Below are 19,653 nucleotides of genomic sequence, written 5' to 3'. Positions count from 1 at the left end.
TTCCCACTGTTGTAAAGGAAATGGAAAAGCAGTTTAATGCCACGAAAGGAGGAGAAGCGTGTGTGTCAGGAGAAGCTGGGAGGAAAAGAGAAGAGCTTAAAATGCTTCCAGCAGGTTAGGACTTTTATTGTGTTGTTTAATTTACTGAAAGTTTGCGAATAGATCTGCTTGGCATGTGTGTAAATACCCCAATCTCCCTTCCCCCTTGCTCTGCGATATCATCTCATCATTATTTCACTAGGCAAAGGAAGCGATGGAAGAGTTTAAATCAATTGTGAGGGATCAAAAGCAGTTTAGGTGAAAAAGGTACAGAAGTGGTGGGCTCCTCTGTCTAAAAAGCATTAGTAGGCCAAATGTGTTAGTAATTACAAGGTGTGTGTGGAGTGCACTGACAACATTAGATTATGGTTGGTGTTTCTGTGACATTTTTACATCCTTTCATTTTATTTGGTCATTTATATCCATGGATCACAACATGTTGCTGCTAGGCGCTTGAGAAGTGTTTTTTCTTCCTGCAGCATGTTAATAGCAACATCTTTTGTTAATTGTGCTGAGCTAAATTACGTAAGAGTGCCTGTCAGTATTAACATTAGGTAGCAGTTGCTTTTGGGATGTGGGGTTTCTTTTGAAGGGAAAGACTTGCAATTTGCACTATTTTGGGGTGTTTTCTTTTTTTTTTTTGTTTGTTTTTTGTTTAATTCCCAGGTAAAACATATAAGTCTGAGAACTGAATAACACAACCCCTAGGTCCTATTCTAAACTCAGATACCATCATGATGGCCAGAGGCAGATTTACCACAGGACATGGGTCTGATGGTACCGAGGTTACAGACAGCCATCCCCACTTAATAAACTGGGTAGTGAATTGTGCTCTCCGTCCCACGATAGGAAAATGGCTGTGCAGGCACAGAAACCGCTGCTGCCCATGCTCCCATTTGTGCTCGCACCCGTGCAGATGCCCCGGGTGCCAGCCATGTAAATAGTAGTTTGTAGTCATTTTCAAGTCTGTGGGCTCCCCAGAATTACACAGTAGAACTTTGGATGCTGATTTGAAGCCAACTGACATGCCAGCTTTCCTTTTACAGCAGCACATGAAATGTAGTTCAAAACCCATTTCTTTGGAGTTGTCCTTCTCTGTTGACTGCCCAAGAAGGCTAGGACTATGCATCTGCTATTGTAGGCACATTTGTTGAATATCTCATGTTAAACAGGCGCAATTAGAGGTAGGAGCTAGTATGGCATTGCTTAGTCAGGATTCATAAACGGTGAGTATTGATGTTGACCATCACAGAGGCATAAGAAGTAGAATACAGAGCTGGTGTCAATTTTTGTTAAATGGTTGTGGTGACAAAAGATTATGCATGTTACAGAAAAAAGTAACGAAAATTTCCAATCTTTACTTCTTCCCTCTCCCCCCTGCCCCTATCACTAATGCTTATCTAGGTCTAAAACTACCATGCTGAATTTTTATTCAAATTAGTTATGTGGAGTTTTGCAGAGACCCAGTGCCAAACAAAACATTTTAGAGCCCACATTTTCATTTCAGGAGGTTCTCTTACAAATACCCTGAAACAATGCAGCTAGAGAAGTGGCCTAATTTTGGAAGGTACTGAGTTACTACAACTCTTATCCCAGCAAAGTTAGATTCAAAGGGCATAGTTTTGCACCATCAGAGTATCTGACTCAGTATACTTGAAAAGTTAATACTGTCATCTACTGAGGATTTTAAAAACAGATCTTGTATAATAGGGAGTGTACCTGAACTACAAGCAGATCTTCAAAAGCATCCATGGATTTGAACTAGTTGAAAAACAGTTTTGCTTATCTTTATTGACAAGAAGACAGAAGTTTTTCTTGAGATCAATTTCTGGTACTTGCTAAATCTATTACCTGTTAATTTAATGCAGAACTTTGGTTTCAGAAGGCATGTCACTAAAGCACATGTTTTCTGTGATGAAACACAGTCAGTAACATAACCACTAAACTAAATATCTGCACTCAGAACTAGGGAGGGAAAAATGCTTCATTTTGAAATCCCTGGAGAATTTCTGCAGAACCATGTATAAACTAGGATTTATACTTTAACTGATGTTTAATTTGGAGCTTCTACGGTACCAGTGTTTTCTTCCCCACCAATGCTCATCCCAGCAGGCAGCTGCTCCTCAGCCTTCCTCTCATATGAAGACTGATTTCTTTCTTCAAAGCCCCCAGTTATGCACATACCACAGTAAAAACCCTGGAAACATGTAAAATATTTCTCATAAATATTGTTAGTCGGCCTGTTACAAGCAGCTGGCATTCTGCTCATTTTTGGGGTTTGACAGCACTTTCTGTTGTTCCTTCAACCCTCTGCTCTATCACCTTGCTATAGCATACCCAGGACATGCCCCCGATTTTTCAAACCTATCAGCTCAGCAGGATTCTTCTGCTCAATGTCTTCCTTCTAAAACAATCTGAATATTGAAAATTGAATATTAAATATTGATCATATTTAAGATCTTAACTCAAACCCCTCTTTGCATCTGTAGAAAAACATTGGGAGTGAATTGTGCTGGTTTGTGACATCAAAAACCATTTCTGTCTGAACAAAGTTTCAGAATAACACCTGAGCAAAGACAGTATCAGGTTAACCAAGGAGTTATTACACTAGCAGATAACACTCAGAAATTTATTCAGAACATATTAAGATTTTCCCTCCATACCAAAATACCAAACAGAGATGGCTTTATTCTAAGTTTATCATTACCTTTGGCGAGAAGGTTTTTCATTTGTTAAAACATGTTTGTGTAGGTGAGAAACAGTTTTGTTGAGAGGATTATATTTATGCTCACAGGCACTTCTGAAACAATTCTGTGAAAACTGGTGAGCCTTTCTTGCAATATTTCTCATTATACTGCAACGAGGTTCTTCTCCTTCTGACATGCTGTTTGCTTCTACATAACAGTCTTATGCAGATGCAAAAATAATTACCTAAACCAAAAAACCCAAGGCTATTCTCGTTGGTAGTTCCTCATAGGTGCCACTTTAAAGGGAACAAAGTGATGTTTTAAAATGAAGATTCCTTGCCTTTCATTTTTTCTACAGGTAGAGCCTCAGAGGCACAGCCTCAGATGGCTGAACCTTCTCTTTCTCTGCTGGCCTTCTCCTCTGAGCAGGACTGTATTGGGTTGATTCTTGCAGATAGGATCAAATTCAGCTGCTGCTTACAGTTGTGCAATCCACATAATCCACACTCTTCTCTTTTCCAACTCTTACCACACTGTTTGATTTCCCATGGGCCAGAGTATTACTAGGGAGGGAATCCAGATAGGCTTTTCCTGTTATTTTCTGTTTCCCTGCTGTAATTTAACAAAGCTGGTGACTTCTTTGTCTGCTGCCCCACTCTTGGATGGCACCACTCTAAAATCCTTTCCTCCTGACTCAAGGAGAGGGTGCAGCCCATCAGAAGGGAGTGTACTTCATCCTTCTTTATTTTGCCGTCATATGTCAGAAGTATTTCCCACAAAACCAATATAAAGTAACTTCCTAGCTGTGCTGTTTCTTTTTGTCCATATTTTTCAAAATCTTTAAAAATTACCCCCCGCCCCCCCAATACGTGAAAATTTCACAGTGTCAGCTCTATATGCAGCCTCTGAAATTTTCACATCGCAGAGAATCTATTTCCCACCCATCCCTAATCTCAGTTCACAAAGGGTGTGTTTATCTACAATAGTGTTTGGGTTTTAGGGCACTTTGGAAGTGAATGCCTTGCCCAGTTGCTGCTGTCTAGTTCGTATTGCAGAATGATCTCGGAGGACAAACACTGGGCTCCTTTATGGTGAAGCTAAGCAACGGGATATGCTTTAGGTGTGTGTATCAGGTATTAATGGGCCACCAATTCCCAGGACCAGACTAGAGCTTCTCTGATGTAAACTCTTCAACACACGACGGCGTCCCCAGTGTTTAGTGGTGTCTTCCAAATGGCTGGTTTCATTCTACAGATCCACTCCTGTTGCACCACGGTACTTGTTACAGAAGACATAACTAACTTCCAGACTGAATGTAGAGAACAAAAAAGGTTACGTTATACTCTACAAGGGTTAAGAAGCAGTAGGACACCCTCCATTATTAAAGGTCATGCTACTTCTCTCAGGTATTGCTCCAAGAAAGCTGATGCTGAGAAAGGTAATAGTGGAGCACTAACATTTTACTTTCCAACCTCTTTCCATCCTGTTTTGAAAATGTAGGTCCCAGCTGAACTCAGGGACTTGGTACAGGTTACACTTTCTTTGTATGTTGTATCAGGTGTGAGTTGTGTAGCATCTAAACTTCTCTGTTGGGACTTAATATCACCAGGAAATAAGACTGCTGTCAGCATAGTTAAGGTCCGGAAACAAACTTCATCTCGCCATACTTTCCCAAATCCAGGCATTACTGTTATCATGCCCATTCCAAAACAATGGGAAAAAATGCCGCCCATTTTTTCCTGTTTGTCATATACAAATGTACAGCATTAAAACTATTCTGCTGGACTTCTTATTAATACTAGATCATAGATTTATAGCACTGGCTTAAGAATTTTATTGTCTTTTCCAGGCCCTGGTGTAATCTCATTTTCCTGCTTTTATGCATGTGTTTGTCGACTTCCAAATGAACCTATTAACAGGGTTTACACCTGCCATTGTACCTTTATCATAGCTACATAGCTATGATACCTGTCTTTGATCATTCTTTTTGGTGCTATTTTCTCCTCCTTAAATTGTTCATTTTTATCATGAATGGTATTATGTTCTCCTGTCAGGGAACAAAATGTATGTTGAGTCAATTTACTCAAAATAGTCACTGCTAAGTGCTATATTTGGACAAAGTTGACACCTTTGACATTTTCTAAAATGGCAAAAATAACTGTATTTAAGGTATGATTTATGGGTACTGTATGTCAAAGGAATTTCTTTGTTATTACAGTTTCTGATGCAGCTATCCCAACTCCAATGAATGAATTGCTGATAGTGCAGCTAATTAATGCTTTATTAGTTCTCTGTGGTCAATTATAACAAGTTATAAAAAAGTAAAATGCAGTTTAATAATAAAGAACTATGTGATTCTTGTTTCTTTCTCAGAACTGCTTTGTTTTGTGCATGTGGAAGAAACAATTTCTACATAGCTCAGTTTTATAAGACATTTCCCCTGCTAACTGAGAGCAACTCCTATGATTAAAAAGTAGACTAGAGTCTTTAAATGTCTTTCTGATTGCTGGCCTCTATTAAAAACTTCTTAAAATAATAGATAGGTTTAATTCCTCAAGCCAAAGAAAAATTATATCATCTTAAGTATTTTCCATATTTATTATATTGATGAGACTTGGCTGCAGAGGAAAAAAAAGGAAGCAAAATCTCTTGTATTGCAAGTTTTAAATGTACCAGGCTAAGGTTTACTTAATTAGAACCTCCAGGCAATAAAGGAGCCCTTTTTTAAATTCTGTGAATCTTAATATGCTAAATAATGCAAAGCTTCAACTCTTCAAGCATGAGACACACATCTGGCAGCTTAACATTTAAATTACAGAAAAAAAAAACCACTTCAGTAGTAATTTTCATGAAGAAAAGAATGGGAAATGTATTACAACTAAATTTAATTTCTTTTTAGATTTTTCATCCTGTCTAATTGCGAGCATTTGCCATCTTCTCCTTTATTTATTTATTTTCATACAGATTTTTTCTGTACTTTTTATTGATCTTTAATTTGAGCAGCTTCTTTCTGTTACAGCCATTGAAGAATTACATTGTGTTTTTACTTAGCAAAAATTGTTCAGAGAACTCTATAAGGAATTAAAGTAATGAGCTCACTGGTATAGAAATAAAAGAGCATTCAGAGCTTTACAAATAAAATATAAAAAGAGCACGTCATGATTAAATAACAAACTTGAGTTCCTTCTCCCTCTCATTTCTTCAATGTAGAATATTATTGTTTTCTTTATTTTTTTTATTGTGCTATTTTTTGGCCAAGGTAATTACTGCTTTATTCATTTCCCAAAACATTGTCAAAGTCTTCATTATTTCAGCAAAGCTATTTGGAAACCTATTTTAGTGAGCCAAAATAAAAAGAAAATTGAACAACAAAGAAAACCACAGTAACCATCTTTACAAAGGTATGTTTATGTTTTAATATGTTTATGGGTTCATACATGTGTCACGTGTATGGAATATGCAGGGACAATTTGAACTGTTTATGCTGCATGTGTGCACACATGTGACATACCCAGCAGCTCTATTTTAAGAAGTTTCATTAATTTCAGTAGATCTCTTCTTTCATCCCAGAAGATGTAAATACCCTTAAATACCTCATCCACTATGAATGCTCAGCATGTAAACACCTATATGTGTGTGTGTGTATATAGTTAAAGTAAGAAATAGAAAGATATACATAGATACATACACAAACACACAGGCTCAAAGCTGTGACATAGTACATGTGTATGTTGTATATCTACAACTATAACACCTAAGAACAGATCCTGCCTGTACTGTGATTTTAAGTACACTTGACTGTCTTTTACTGAGTGGAAGTGGAAGTCACTGGAAAAAAAAAAGTGAAATAATCATTACGTATATTTTTGGTTTATCCTTCATTTACCGTACCTTAAGAAGTGCAATACAGACCTTTATTTCCATTGTACCACTGCTTCCTATGATGTGGGAGTAAGTTTTTGTTCACTCTACAGGTCACTGCTTTTCAGGAGTTTGAGGGACACGCTACTTGAGTAAACGTTGTTTAGAAAACACAAATACCTGTGCCTTGTTCTTGATCCGCAGCCATGCCCATACAGGAAAATGAACCTCCTCTTTTCTGAAGAACACATCCTGGAGTATTTAAAATGCCCTTCACTGTCATTCTTCTTGTTTCTGTTATTTCTATATTTCCATTTTTCCCCCCGCTGCTCAGCTATACCGTTGTTAATTACAGCACCACAGCATCTGAAGTCTTCTCCGCATTTGTCATCCTAACGCTTCTGGAAGGTAGAAGGTAGGAGAGAACTAACCACCTATTTATAACTAGGATGGAGAGGAAAAAAATGACCTGCCTGGAGTCATGCTGGATCTTGCTGGCAGAGGGAAAAAAACCCAAGTCCTTCCTTTCCAGAGCTTTATCTTATGCACTGATATAAAAATACTTTTTTTTTTTTCCCTTACAGAAGAAGATTTTCACCAAGATTGCCATGGCAGCACAGGCGAGCACTATGGCTTCTGTCAGCCAAAGGAAGATCAAGGAGGACATCACAAGGTACTGGCTTTGATCTGAATGTCACCATCTCCCTTAAAGCTCATGGTGAAGCCATTAGAGCTTCTGCTTGTGCTATTTAGGAATTATTTGTGGGCTTGCTTCTTCTTGTTGTGGTGGTTTTTTTATCTATCACTGTGAATTTTGCTATAGCTAACATAAAGCTTCATGTGGCCAGGAGTATTACTGTCTCTTGCATAGATCTGTAGGGAGCTAATCTCTCTGGTAAAGGAATTTCAAAGGAGTAGTAGGAAAGACCATCCAGTGATCAGACAACAGCAGCTTGATCAAGACTGCAATGCAGGATGACATTTTTTTAGTAGCACTTAAACACAAGATAGATTTCCTATGTATCTATAACCTTCAAGCTCTCATATCCGTGTGCAAAAGACGCCTGCCATTACTTTTAGTATCCTTATTTGTAGCGTCTTGGTCAAAGACGTAATTAATTTGTGAACAAACACTGTGGCATCAGTACAAGTGACCATGAAATTACATCTGCATCATGACAATAGTCTCTGGGTGAGATACTACTGGAACTTTCCAATTTAATGTAAGTCCTGAGAACTAAGACACAAATAAGACTCTGTATTCCCGAGAATTGCCTCTACATGCATATTATCTGTTCTAAATTAGATATCTTCCAATGAAGGATGCAATTTTTCTCTGTAAGTGTTGCTCCACTTTCCTCCTTAGATCAGCACAGCTGCAGTGAACTATAACTGCGAACATGAATATTCAAATTAATCATTCTGGCAATTTGTCTCACCCTGTTCTAGATGTACTCTGAAACATTTTTAATGCTTTTAATTGTCCATGGAAAGAAGTCATCACAGTACTTGGAGTACTCACAAACGTGTGCGCTATGTGTTTATACCTGTACATGTACTCTGGCACAAATACTCAATAGCTGGGAATTATTATCGCAGCTTTGACTTTAGTAGTGCAATGGATCTACATATAAATAACTATGAGGAAAAGTGGATTGGCCAACTGGAAATTCCCTCCATTTTAAATTACTAAGTTTTCAAGTGATCTGTTTCTTTAAGGAGGTAAGGATAACTTGGAGAAACCAGAGTGACATTTGACCGAGACGCTACAAATAAAAGCTGCAGACTGATGTGTACATGCATGTGTGTAGCCTTATATCTATAGGAAGACCAATTTAAGGACTGATGCAGTGGGTGTAATGGGCAAAGCAACCCAACCCATGGGAGTGGCAGAGTGAAAGTCATTTCCTACAATCCCATAATAGCACATTGCCTTTGAACAAAGTGCCACGCTCTTATAGGAACCTCAGTTGTGGGTGGCTGTCAAAGCCACATTAAAGTGACCTGGTTTCAGTGAGGTGCGTAAGCCCATGGGTAATTCCGTGCTGTCTAGTCCCTTTGGACTCAGTGAAATGACTCACAAGCTTACAGTTATTGACATGTTTAAATAGATTTCTGAACTGAGCCTCTTCTGAGAATACTTCTGACAAAAGAAATGTGAGCATGTGAAATCTCCTTTCAAAGGTTGTAAGAGACCCTCTTTTTTAATGGGATGAGTGAGCCCTAATGTTCAGAGGGATCCTTGTTTTAGCATGTTCAGGATTTAGACACTGGGTCTGAATTACGTCCTTTGGGCCTACTTGTATCTCTGGAACTGAAACCGCCTTCCAAAATAATTTTACCCAGCAATCATATCTTGGAAACAATTGCAAGCTAATGTAAAGAACAGAAGAACAGACTTAAGGCAGAAGACACAAGTTCATGTAGTGGATTATTCTCCTCGTTTGTCCCTTTTCTTTTTGTAAATAATTTTTTTCTTTTCCTTTTTTTTTTTTTTTGTAACAAAAGCAAACAGAAAGATCTTTGGGTCTTAGCACACCTTTTTGGGGAATATAGGATATTTCAACAAAACCAAAGGTGTTATTGCTTTGGCCCCCCTGCCGCTAAATTCATCTATGCTAAGGAGTTGCAAATAGTCCTCCACTGAGGATCTTCTGAGTGATGGGCATTAGTGACAACTTAGTTTTTGTTGCAGTGAGTGTGCGCACCGTTGCACATATTCAGGATACTGAATGGTGGCTATGAAGGACACAATGCTACCCGTCAGCAACCTCTGAGAGAAATAGAATGTATGCTGTGGCCGTAATCCCGTCCTTGTGCAGATGACTGAGCTTCTGCTATTGTACTTTCAGACAAGATCACACACAGTCTCAGAGAAATTAACTCGTAATACTCTTTAACACTTTTGAGAATTATGTCTAAATAGCGTTTTTATATCTGCTTTCACAAGGGTAGTTTCATGCAGCCAGTGTCAGTGCAAGCAAGGTACTTTGCACATGCTACCTACTCTGAAACCCTGACTTTTCTTAGGGAATGAAGTTGGGCAGTCATGTGGCTAGGTGGAATGCAATGCTATCTGTAGCTGCCTGGTCTTAGTATTTGAAAACAGCTTTGAGCACGCTACCCACTTCTACTCTGCCTTAACTATTCATATAGAATTGCTTTTTGACAATATATTCCATTGCTTGTGGCAGCTTTTCCAATGACTGCTGAAAATATGATGATTGTATCATGTTTACTGATAACCATATTTAGCATTATGTAGGGATGGATATGAACCTGTCTGTTATGTCCATGGGCCTTAAATTAAAATTCAAAATGTGGATGAGGTCTATGTAATGCAAGCTTCAGAATACAAATTTGCCTTTTAGAGCAAAATGGTTTACCGAGTTAAAAAAAAAAAATCTTTGTAGTTTTCTTAACTAGCAAAGTATACAGTGATGTGACTACATCTAATGTCAACGCTGTGTTCCCTGGAAACTCTGAAATATTTTGAGATCTACAGAGTAAACTTGGATGTTTTTTTCATTATGGATTTCATAAATGTGAAAGTCAAAAAGGATCTTAAATCATTTAGGTTAGCTTCTAGTATAGGCTAGTAAATTTCAACCAGTTGCTCCGTAAAATCAGCATCAAGGGACAGAGAACCAAAATTTCCTGTTGTGGTTACCTCTAAATAGGATACTTTCCATCTCCATGTCTAAAAGAAAGAACATAAAGGGAGTCCTCTTTCTAATTTGAACATAACTGGTTTTAGCTTCCATGCCTTTGCTCTCTCTGGGCTTGTTCACTAAACGTTAACAAACCCTTTACAGAGTTTGGTATTGTGCCCAGGAAGGTATTAATAGATAGTTTCATGAAGTGACCTGCAGATGTCTGTCTCCTAAGTTAAGACCTCATTGTGTCTCTTGGTGGTAGTGATGTTTGACTGTCTGTCCAGTGGTGCTAACGTTGAGCATGCAAGGAACCTGCCGGTCACTCCAGAGAGAGGCAATGCTAGTGCCGAATCGGGCCCCACGCATGCGAAAATGTTATTCTAGAGATGAGCACAGATTAAGATGCTGTACTTTGTAGCTCAAGGAGTAGTTTAAATCAGCTTAAACTGGCATCAGTGCTGGAAGATGTTGTACTGTCCTTCTCCTCCCTTGTGTTGGCACCAGTGCAGGATGGCCTGGATGAGAATGGGTCCAACTGAGAGCTAACCCAGTTATATAAAAGGAAAAGAAAAGAAAGAGGCCAAACAACATTAATTCCCTTCCCAGATCAGTTCCCTCCATATGTTCTACTCTGTGGATGTCCAAATTATTGTGCTGATGGAGTGCACTGTACAACACAGGAAAAAACAAGCAGGTAGAGGAAGGGTGGATGACTTCTTCTGGTGTCAGTATGAGTTTATGCCTCCATGAGAGGATTTGTTAAACCACAGCCTTACAGGAACATAAATCAATTCACTGAACTGCTCTGTGTGTAGTTCTGGGCCCCACAATTTAAGAAGGATGTGAAGGTCTTTGAAGGACCAGAGGAGGGCAACAAAGCTGGTGAAAGGGCTGGAATGCATGTCCTCTGAGAAGAGGCTAAGGACTTCGAGCTTGTCTAGTTTGGGGAAAAAGGAGGCTGAGGGGCAACCTCATTGCTCTTTACAGCTTTCTGAGGAGGCAAAGTGACAAGGGAAGTGCTGATCTCTTCTCCCTGGGATCCAATGCTGGGACACGTGGGAATGGTTCAAAGCTGCACCAGGGGAGGTTTAGACTGAACATCAGGAAGTATTTCTTTACCAAGAAGGGCGGTCAAACACTGGAACATGCTTCCTAGAGAGGCGGTCAATGCCCCAAGCCTGTCAGAGGCATTTGGACACTGGCCTTAATAACATGATTTAAGTTGGTCAGCTCTGAATTGGTCAGGCTGTTGGACTAGGTGATTGTTGTAGGTACCTTACAACTGGAACACTCTATTCTATTCTGTTCTATTCTTAAGTGTTTTGAGCCAGTTTTGCCACTGCTGTTTTCCAGGTTTGTTATAGAGTGAGGAGTAAAACAGAGCTAGAATTTCAGAACGGGATGAAACTGGCAACTTATACTTTGCTAGCTGTGCCCAGTTAATTACCTTACTATTCTAACTTCGGTTTTATTTTCATATAAAGATCAACGGGAATAACCCACCTGACCAATGTTATCAAGAAAAATCCAGTCCTTGGAACAATGCAAGCCCAGAAGAAGAGAAAGCATCTGCAGCGAGAGATTTTTACTTGGAGGACTTAGAGAAATACACTTTTTCTGTGTGGTAAGCAATCTCAGCATCAAACAGTTTCACAACCCAAAAGTATGCCTTGTTATTTTTGTATTATAGAGGTATCTACATTCAAATTAATATTATTAGGCTACAAAATCCAACACACAGGTTGACAATTACCTAAGCAACCTCAGTTTGTCCCCTTTGTGCATGCATGTTATGATTATGACATCCTATGCTATTTTTCCACAGAGCTTATTTTTCTGTGTGTGTGCTATTTATTTGTGTAAATATGAGGTATTTTATTTTCTGCTTTTTGGTCACTGTGCCCCTGGCCTTATTTACAGCATGCAGACCCTGCCTGGAATTCAGAATTACTGATTTCCTTCCCAATAGGACTTTACAAATAAGAGTGAGTTTTTCTTCACAAAATCATTGTGAAGTAAGGAAGGGGTGTTATTTCATCTTAACAGATAGGGATATGAAGTAAGATATTTCTAGCACTTGTAAGTAACCAAAGACTTGGGGTTTTTTGACTCCTTAGTAGCATTTATGGTTGAAATTGATTAGAAAAGATTTGGAAGAATTTTTTGTCTGAGAATGCAATTCTGATATTGCTGCGTTGCTTTGAGAAGCTGTGTCAGGGGAAGAAATAAAGAGGATTTCTAGAAAAAACCTATTCAGCATTTTAAGAGCAATACATTACCTTTCTTGGATGTTACTTTAACTATTATTACTTTTCTCTGTTATAAACCACACATATGGGGAATGACTTTAAATGAAAATATAAATTAAAGTGAAATTAAAAAGACTGCATAAAAATGAAATATTTTAATTTACTTATAATTATTTTTCCTGGGATTTCATCTTCAAGGTAATTGCGAAAGTTGGACAGTTATTTGTAATTAGTAGAAAACAATGAAGACCCAATCCTTCACTAAGTGAAATGATCTGATATTCTTTCATACAGCTTTGTATTGTGTTTTGAATGTTGAAAACACAGCTGTAATGTACATCTCTGGCACCTATGGTCTTCTGCAAATCAGAGTTTCCAATAAAGCATCGAGAAAATGAGCATCAGAATATGGTAGATATCTGTGAAAATTTAGTTTTAAATGACTTCCCTATCAAAACATTTGAAAGCAGGATTATCTAGTCAGGCAAGCCAAGCAGCCTTCAGCATCACTACCTGTGTCGTTCCCTGTTCTCACTTGCCACGTTCACTTGGTGCCTTTACAGTTAGGCAGAAAGTTACGTAAAGACCCCACAGACACAAAGTGCGTTTTCACTATCGAAATCTGAACTCAACCCTAAAGATGGTCAGCCCTGAGTATTGCAAGAGGCAGCAATCTAATGGAAAAATAATACAGTCAATCAAACTGCCATAATTCTGCTGAATTAATTGTCGTTATTTTGGACAGTTAAGGGCTCCCCCATCCTGACCATAATTTAAAAAGATTTTAGAGTAGCAGTGTTCATACAAGTGTCCTTGCTGTTTCCCATACTTTTATTTTAGCTACCTCAATTTTCAAATCAAATTAACTGAATTATCATCAACCCTTTCTATCTCAAGGTGCTTGCCTTCTGTGGAGGTGAACTTCACCGTTTCTCTTCCGTGTCTTGCAGAGTTACAGTGATACAATTAATTTTCAAAGTCAGCAGTATTGATCCTTTATCCTTTTCAAAGTTGTTCAGCTTGAAAGTGTTGGGAAAGGGGCCCAAGTCCATCTTTCCTCAGCACTGAAGCACTCCTGGTGCACGTACTGGTTTCTAGTCGCTATCCCTGCAGTAGCCTGGCCTCGGCTTTGGACCCTGTGGCCTCTCTGATTGCACAAGGTGGCCAGAGGAGTAGAGGGAACAGGAGTTTGTCTCAGTTGGCGTGCACCTCTCTGTCTGATTTGGGGACCAAGAAAAAAATCATGGTTCTTCCCTCCTTTTGCTTTTCCTTTTCCTTTCTTTGTCTTTTCTTAGGAAGCCCTGTTGACTTTGGAGCCCCAAACCTGTGGGGATGCTGGCTTTGCTATGGTTCCCTGGGGAGACAGAGGTATGTCTGAGCACAATAAGTTACAGGGGATGAACCACATATTCCTGGTACGAAATAAAGGCTAGAGGGCGTGCTTCATGGTGACTGTGCTGCCCGTCCGTCTGTGAAGAAAGCTGAGGCTAGCATTTTATTATTTCAATATGCCATTATATTTACTGTCTCTGTCATCCTGTTTGAAATAAGGACCAGCACTTGCTTTATTTACTTATTTATTATGGGAAAGTCCCATGAGGTTAGAACGAAACAGAATTTAGAGACCGTTTCTTTGCTTTCTGCTTCACTTGTTGTAAAACCTCATCTTTATCAGAAAGAAAAAAATAGGAAAACAAATTACTCCACCCATGGCCAAATAATGCCAATATTACACTTAGCATGCCATGTAAAGAATGTGTCCTTAATAATATATTATTTTTTAACTTAGAGTTAATTCAGTTTCCCTGTGTGATTGAAGGAGTATCAGATACCTTATGAGTGATTAGTTCCATTTGTTACTGTACCAGTGTGGTGTTTCAGTTGTTAGTCACTTCTGTCCGTCTCGTCTCCTTTCCTTCTCTCCTACTTTTTCCATCAAAGGGCATCAACTCCTCTTTGCCTGTTTCCAGACCTTCCTTTCTGCTAGGATTGCTACCTTTTAAAAACTGCAATGCAAGATAATTAGCTACTACAAAAAAATTTAATAGGATTGTAGATCTGGGGGCAGCTTAAATCTCCTTAAACTTCAGAGTTTTAGATGCTCCAAGATGTAATCTGAGCAATTTCCTTGATCTTTTATTGCGGCTGGTAAATCATTTATTGGGCTAGGTTATTTTACAAAATCCTCTTTAAAAACAAAATCCCATAAAATGTATTTATCATAAAATACTACACAACCAACATTCTTCAAAGTTGTACATACCCTGGATTAATTAAAAGCTAGTGTTGTGCTGTGACAAGTTAAAAGTATCCACTCTGTCTCAGTCTCTCTTTTTCCCCCTCTCTCTCTCCCCACCTTCCCCTGTATTTTTCTCTCTCTTCTTTCCTCTCTTTCATCTACTCTTTTCTTGTAGGGCTTGCCAAAGGGGAGACTGGCGAGTACGAGCAAAATATTCTTTTGTGATCACAAATATTTTTCTCATAATTGTGATTTTTTTTTTGTTGTTTTGTTTCCATTGCTATAGCGTGCTTGTCCTTCTCCATTCACATTAATTTGACAGTGGTGTCTCACATCCGTAGGCCATAGTCAAACCTCTTTACAGTGGGCATTATACACATGTGTAATAAAAAGATCATTCTGGCTGCAGAAGCCCGCAGCCTTCAGCTTCGATCTTGCAGCCTACAGGAGTGACTGTCCCACTGTGCCCACATACCGCCTTGCTGAAAGCAGCAGGCTTTTGCTTAGGTCCAATGAATTGGTGGTGAGGGGGATGAGTCCAAAACACATGATGAGAGAGAAGAGGTTAAGACAACAGATGGATGTGGTCACATATTACAGGGAGGTACGTGCTGTTGATGTGGTCACAGCCCCGCAGTTGCTAAACAGCCACCGAACGCTTTGCAGACCTTCCTGGAGAGCCGATCCCAGGACCCTGCCTCCCACCACGGCGTCTCTGAACCTTCCTTCTCTCAGATATTTGTGTTTCTGGAACTAAAAGCCTGTGTAACCTGCAGCAGAACATGAATATTTTTGGTGGCTATTATCTAAACAAGACAGGTGAAATCTATAAACTTAAGAGAGAAAAATCTTTGGAGGAATTTTGACCTTTGCAGCCCAGAACCTGCTATCAGGAGCTTTCTGTCCCTCGTCTTCTGTTCCCTGAAATAAGTAAAATTTGAGGAAAAAATGTTCCTCGTGGCTATTTGTCACCATAAAGCCTGATTTCCTGGAAGCATGTAATAAATAGATATTTGAAAAATAATTTCAGCACTTCAGCACTGCTTTCTATGCACAGTTTTAGAGGAGATAGGAAAAAGATCCCAGATTTCAAAAACCTTTATCTGTCTTAATACAAAAAAAAAGACATTAACACTTTCTGTCACTCTAGGAATCTTCAGACTTGAGTTTAAATATAAGTAATGAACTAGCAGTTTCAATCACCAACAACTTATCATCAAACACAGCTCTGAAGGGTTAATATTACACACTAATATAAAAGTAACGATCATCCTTTGTCTCCATGCAATTAGCTTTTTAACAACGTGCCTGTAGCTCATACCCAGGCTAAATGCTGCTTTGAAATATTTTTTCCTGAACTCCAAACGTGTTAAGCTGACTCTGGCCAGCTTCTGTAAAAATAATTTATTGTAAGGCGCTGCCTTTTGGGGGGGAATACCCAGCGTCCCGTGCAGCAGTGCTGTGCAGTGCACACGGTAGCTTGGCTGCAGGCTGCTTGGTGCAGCATCAGTGGAGGACCAGACAGCATCTTGAGACAGGAGACGAGCCAGTGTGCCACTGCACGCAGGCAGCAGTAAGAAATAAATCCTACTTAGATTTATATTCTTGTACCTCTGAAGTCCAGGGCGGGGGTGGGCCAGGCTTTGGTTGTCACTTGCAGCCGTCAGGAGCAGATGCAGCCCTGGTCTAAGAGGAGTAGCAAGGGGAGAAGTGGAGAAGAAATGGGCTTTTGGCAGCATATGCCAGCCTGGGCAGGGCAAAGGGGGTTGAAGACCCCTTTGCAACGCTGCTACTGCACCTGTAGCCTTTATGATTTTACCTGCTGGGTTTTTTGGGGCCAAATTGATGAGGACACTCGGGGGCAGGAAGAGTTAACTGTAAGCAGCACAGTATAGTAAAGTTGTTTTTTAATAAAAACAATAAACTTTCCCTTTATAATACATAGGTGATTTGACATTGAAATAAATGCAGATGCTTCTTTGCTTGGTGTATTCCCTATTGTGCTTTCTAAAACACCTTCACATATGGTTTGCCTCATTCCTGTGAAACTGCTTGTTGTTTATGTCATACAAACAGAACAGATTGAATTTACACCAAGTAAGGAGGGTGATGAATTATACGTTGGAGAAAATCCTTGTCTGAGTGTTTAAAATTTGTTCAAAATTAGTGTTTCCTGTTTAAAAAGTTTCCCAGGATTCTTCCTTGAGCTCCTCTAAAGATTTCATTAAAATAAAAAAAAAAAAAAATAATTCTGTGGCTATAAAGGCAACCTTTTATTCAAATATGTAACATTTACCTAAAATCAAAGGTCAAATTTTCCCAGTTTTTTATAGTTGTACTAGTAGCATCTGCTTCATGCACTATACATAAAATATTGCCATCAAGAGTAGGCATTCAACTTTCCTTATGAAAAGGAGACTAGCTTTTTATTGCTTGATTTAAAAAGTGCTAATCATTTAAAAATTACTTCAAGAAACAGGTTCTCAGTAATTTCTGATAGTCCACCTAAACCATGTTTCATTGTTTCTAATTCCATTTTGAAGTGGAATCTAGTTAATATTTTTCAAGATGGAGATTTAAAGGCAGGCCAAGCTTCACCTTTTACGAGAAATCAGAAGTCCCCCTGTTCTCTTTGAATGCCTTCAAATCTTCCACATGTCATTCCTAAAAATGCTTAAGCTTTGGCTGTGTGAGCGCAGAGTGTTACCAGGATTAGTCCTGATTCTGTGCTTTTTGTGGGAGTTATGTTTTGCAGGGAAATCACAGCAAGACACACATCATGTGTTTTTTTCATGTATTCACATTCATTTTTTTCATGTATTCAGATGTCAGATCAGTGTTTATGTTGGTGCATGTCTTTGCAGATTGAATTTTTACAGCAGACCAGTACATATTTCTGTGGAGTGTTTGCCGTAGTCTAAGTTTTTTCAGGGATTTTTCTGTAACAGTAGAAGTTTACTTTTTGGAAACTTATTCTATGGACAAATCATTAAATATAGCTATGGCATCTTTCCTATTCCCTGTGATTTTTCTGAAGCTGTGCGTTACTTGTTTTTATTATATAGTATAATTCATAAGTAGCCAAAGTCCAATGAACTGCATACGTTTAGAGAGGTTGTATTTCTTTGCTGTCTTATGCAATTGAAGACTTATATCTCTGTACCAGTGCAATTGTGGTAAAATGGTACAAGTGAAAGGGGAATGAGAAATAAGGTGTATCTCCTGCTGATGATTCAGATGTAGAGGTGAAGACTGAGGGGATCAAACTGTTTGGAAACAAATTTAAAATCAACAAAAAGGATTGTGTCAAAATTTATCTAAACTGCTGGAAAAAATCGGAAACAAAATTTTAAGGATTGAAAATACATGCTAAGGAAACATGAGTCTCTGTTCAGAACTGTCTTTTGCAAAGCCCTCCAATATCTATGCACACGCTTGATTTTGCCAGAATTTGGTGTTAGGGTGATGGGGAACATCTACTATTGTGAGTACCTATGTACTTCTGTGCAATTGTGCTTGATGATAATTTTATTCATATGTTCAGGATGATGAAAAGAGTTGGCACATGCTGCCCTTCGTCCTGCAGGTTCCAGACCTGCAAAACTCCACTAGCTGAGAGCTGGTCTTGAGCAATAGAGAGGAGAAATTTGTGGTACAAATCACTCAGGTGAGACTGTGAGTTGAGGGTCATCAGTGAGTGATCACTCACTGAAGATGCCAGGGAGATGTTTGTTTGTCTATTTCTTTTTTTTTCTATTCTACTGGCTTTCATGTTCTTGAGCAGAAAGGGGCAGTGAGCTCAGAGACTGAGCAACTTCACTATGAAATCCAAGTTTTCCTAGAGATGCAGGCAAGGGGTTTGTGTGGTTGCCATCTCATTATGCATAATGGAACTGAAAGAGCAGACAAATGCTCCCTGATGCTGGGGCAATTCACGGTTTGACCTGTCTCTGTCCAGGAGAGTACAATTCCCTGCGAAAAGGCTTTTTCTGCTCTCCTCCTCCCCCTTAGAGAATTCCTATTTGGTAAAAGTGAAAGAAGAGGTTTCAAATTTGGCAATAGCCAGGGGAAAGCTGGGTATGTTGACAGAATATGCCTGTCATGCAGCTTTTTGACAGAAATCACTAGTTTTTCTTCTTAAATACTGGGAACGTTGACTGTCCTGCCATCGAGCAGCCTGGGCTCCCAAAGTTGTTGGAGCTTTTGCCATGAGGGCAGCCGAAGTGCTTCAGAGAGGGTACTGCTGGCATTTCTTCCTCACAGGCATTTCACACCGTTTAGCCTTGATTCCTGCTCAGCGCAAAAGCCCTTTTTGACATAGCTGAATTGCTCTATGGTTTATTCAGACTCATAGGAAGGTAGAGGACTTGGCAAGCTGGCTGTGAAGCATCGGGTAGACAGAGATTTGGCAGTTGTTTGTCATTTAATACACGTTTTGTTTTCATGAGCTAGAAAAGATGACATTACTGATGACTAGTGGAGAAAAGCAAAGCTATAAGTGCGCCATACACGGTCATCTCTAATGAATAGAATGAATAAAAATAATAAGTGCATTACATAGCTAACTGTCACATCTTCAGGGCACTACAGTAAATAAGTGGGAGTTATACATGTGCATTAGTAGCAAAATGGGTACCACACTTTGGATCCTATTGAGTACAGTGTGGAGAGAAAAATATGATAGATTGCTGCTTTTTATCTGTCACTGCTGTGGCACAGAAGCATAGACCATATGTATGTAAAATGACTTTGTTATTTCAGTAAATTCTCTAACTCTTTCTGTTGTAGCCTGTAGCAAAATGAATAAGTAGCTGAAGATCCTGGTGGGATAGTTCTGAATCTATCAGAATAAAATACCCTGCAGAGGCATAATTATTATTAAATATACAGAGATGTGTGACAAAACAGCCAGATAAGTTAGG

The 19,653-nt window shown here is 39.1% G+C and overlaps 1 protein-coding gene across 1 annotated transcript in view; it reads left to right on the top strand.

Moving 5' to 3' along the window:
- OFCC1 (orofacial cleft 1 candidate 1) overlaps positions 1–19,653 on the top strand; it is a 124,706-nt gene that overhangs the window by 66,691 nt on the left and 38,362 nt on the right. Inside the window, exon 11 of the mRNA XM_009885430.1 lies at positions 7,172–7,260. Coding sequence (XP_009883732.1) covers positions 7,172–7,260 — 89 coding nt within the window. The remainder of the gene's footprint in view (positions 1–7,171; positions 7,261–19,653) is intronic.

This window comes from Charadrius vociferus, unplaced genomic scaffold, assembly GCF_000708025.1.
Source record: "Charadrius vociferus isolate BGI_N301 unplaced genomic scaffold, ASM70802v2 scaffold375, whole genome shotgun sequence".
In the NCBI taxonomy this organism is placed as follows: domain Eukaryota; kingdom Metazoa; phylum Chordata; class Aves; order Charadriiformes; family Charadriidae; genus Charadrius; species Charadrius vociferus.
This window is presented reverse-complemented; position numbering and strand designations above follow the sequence as displayed.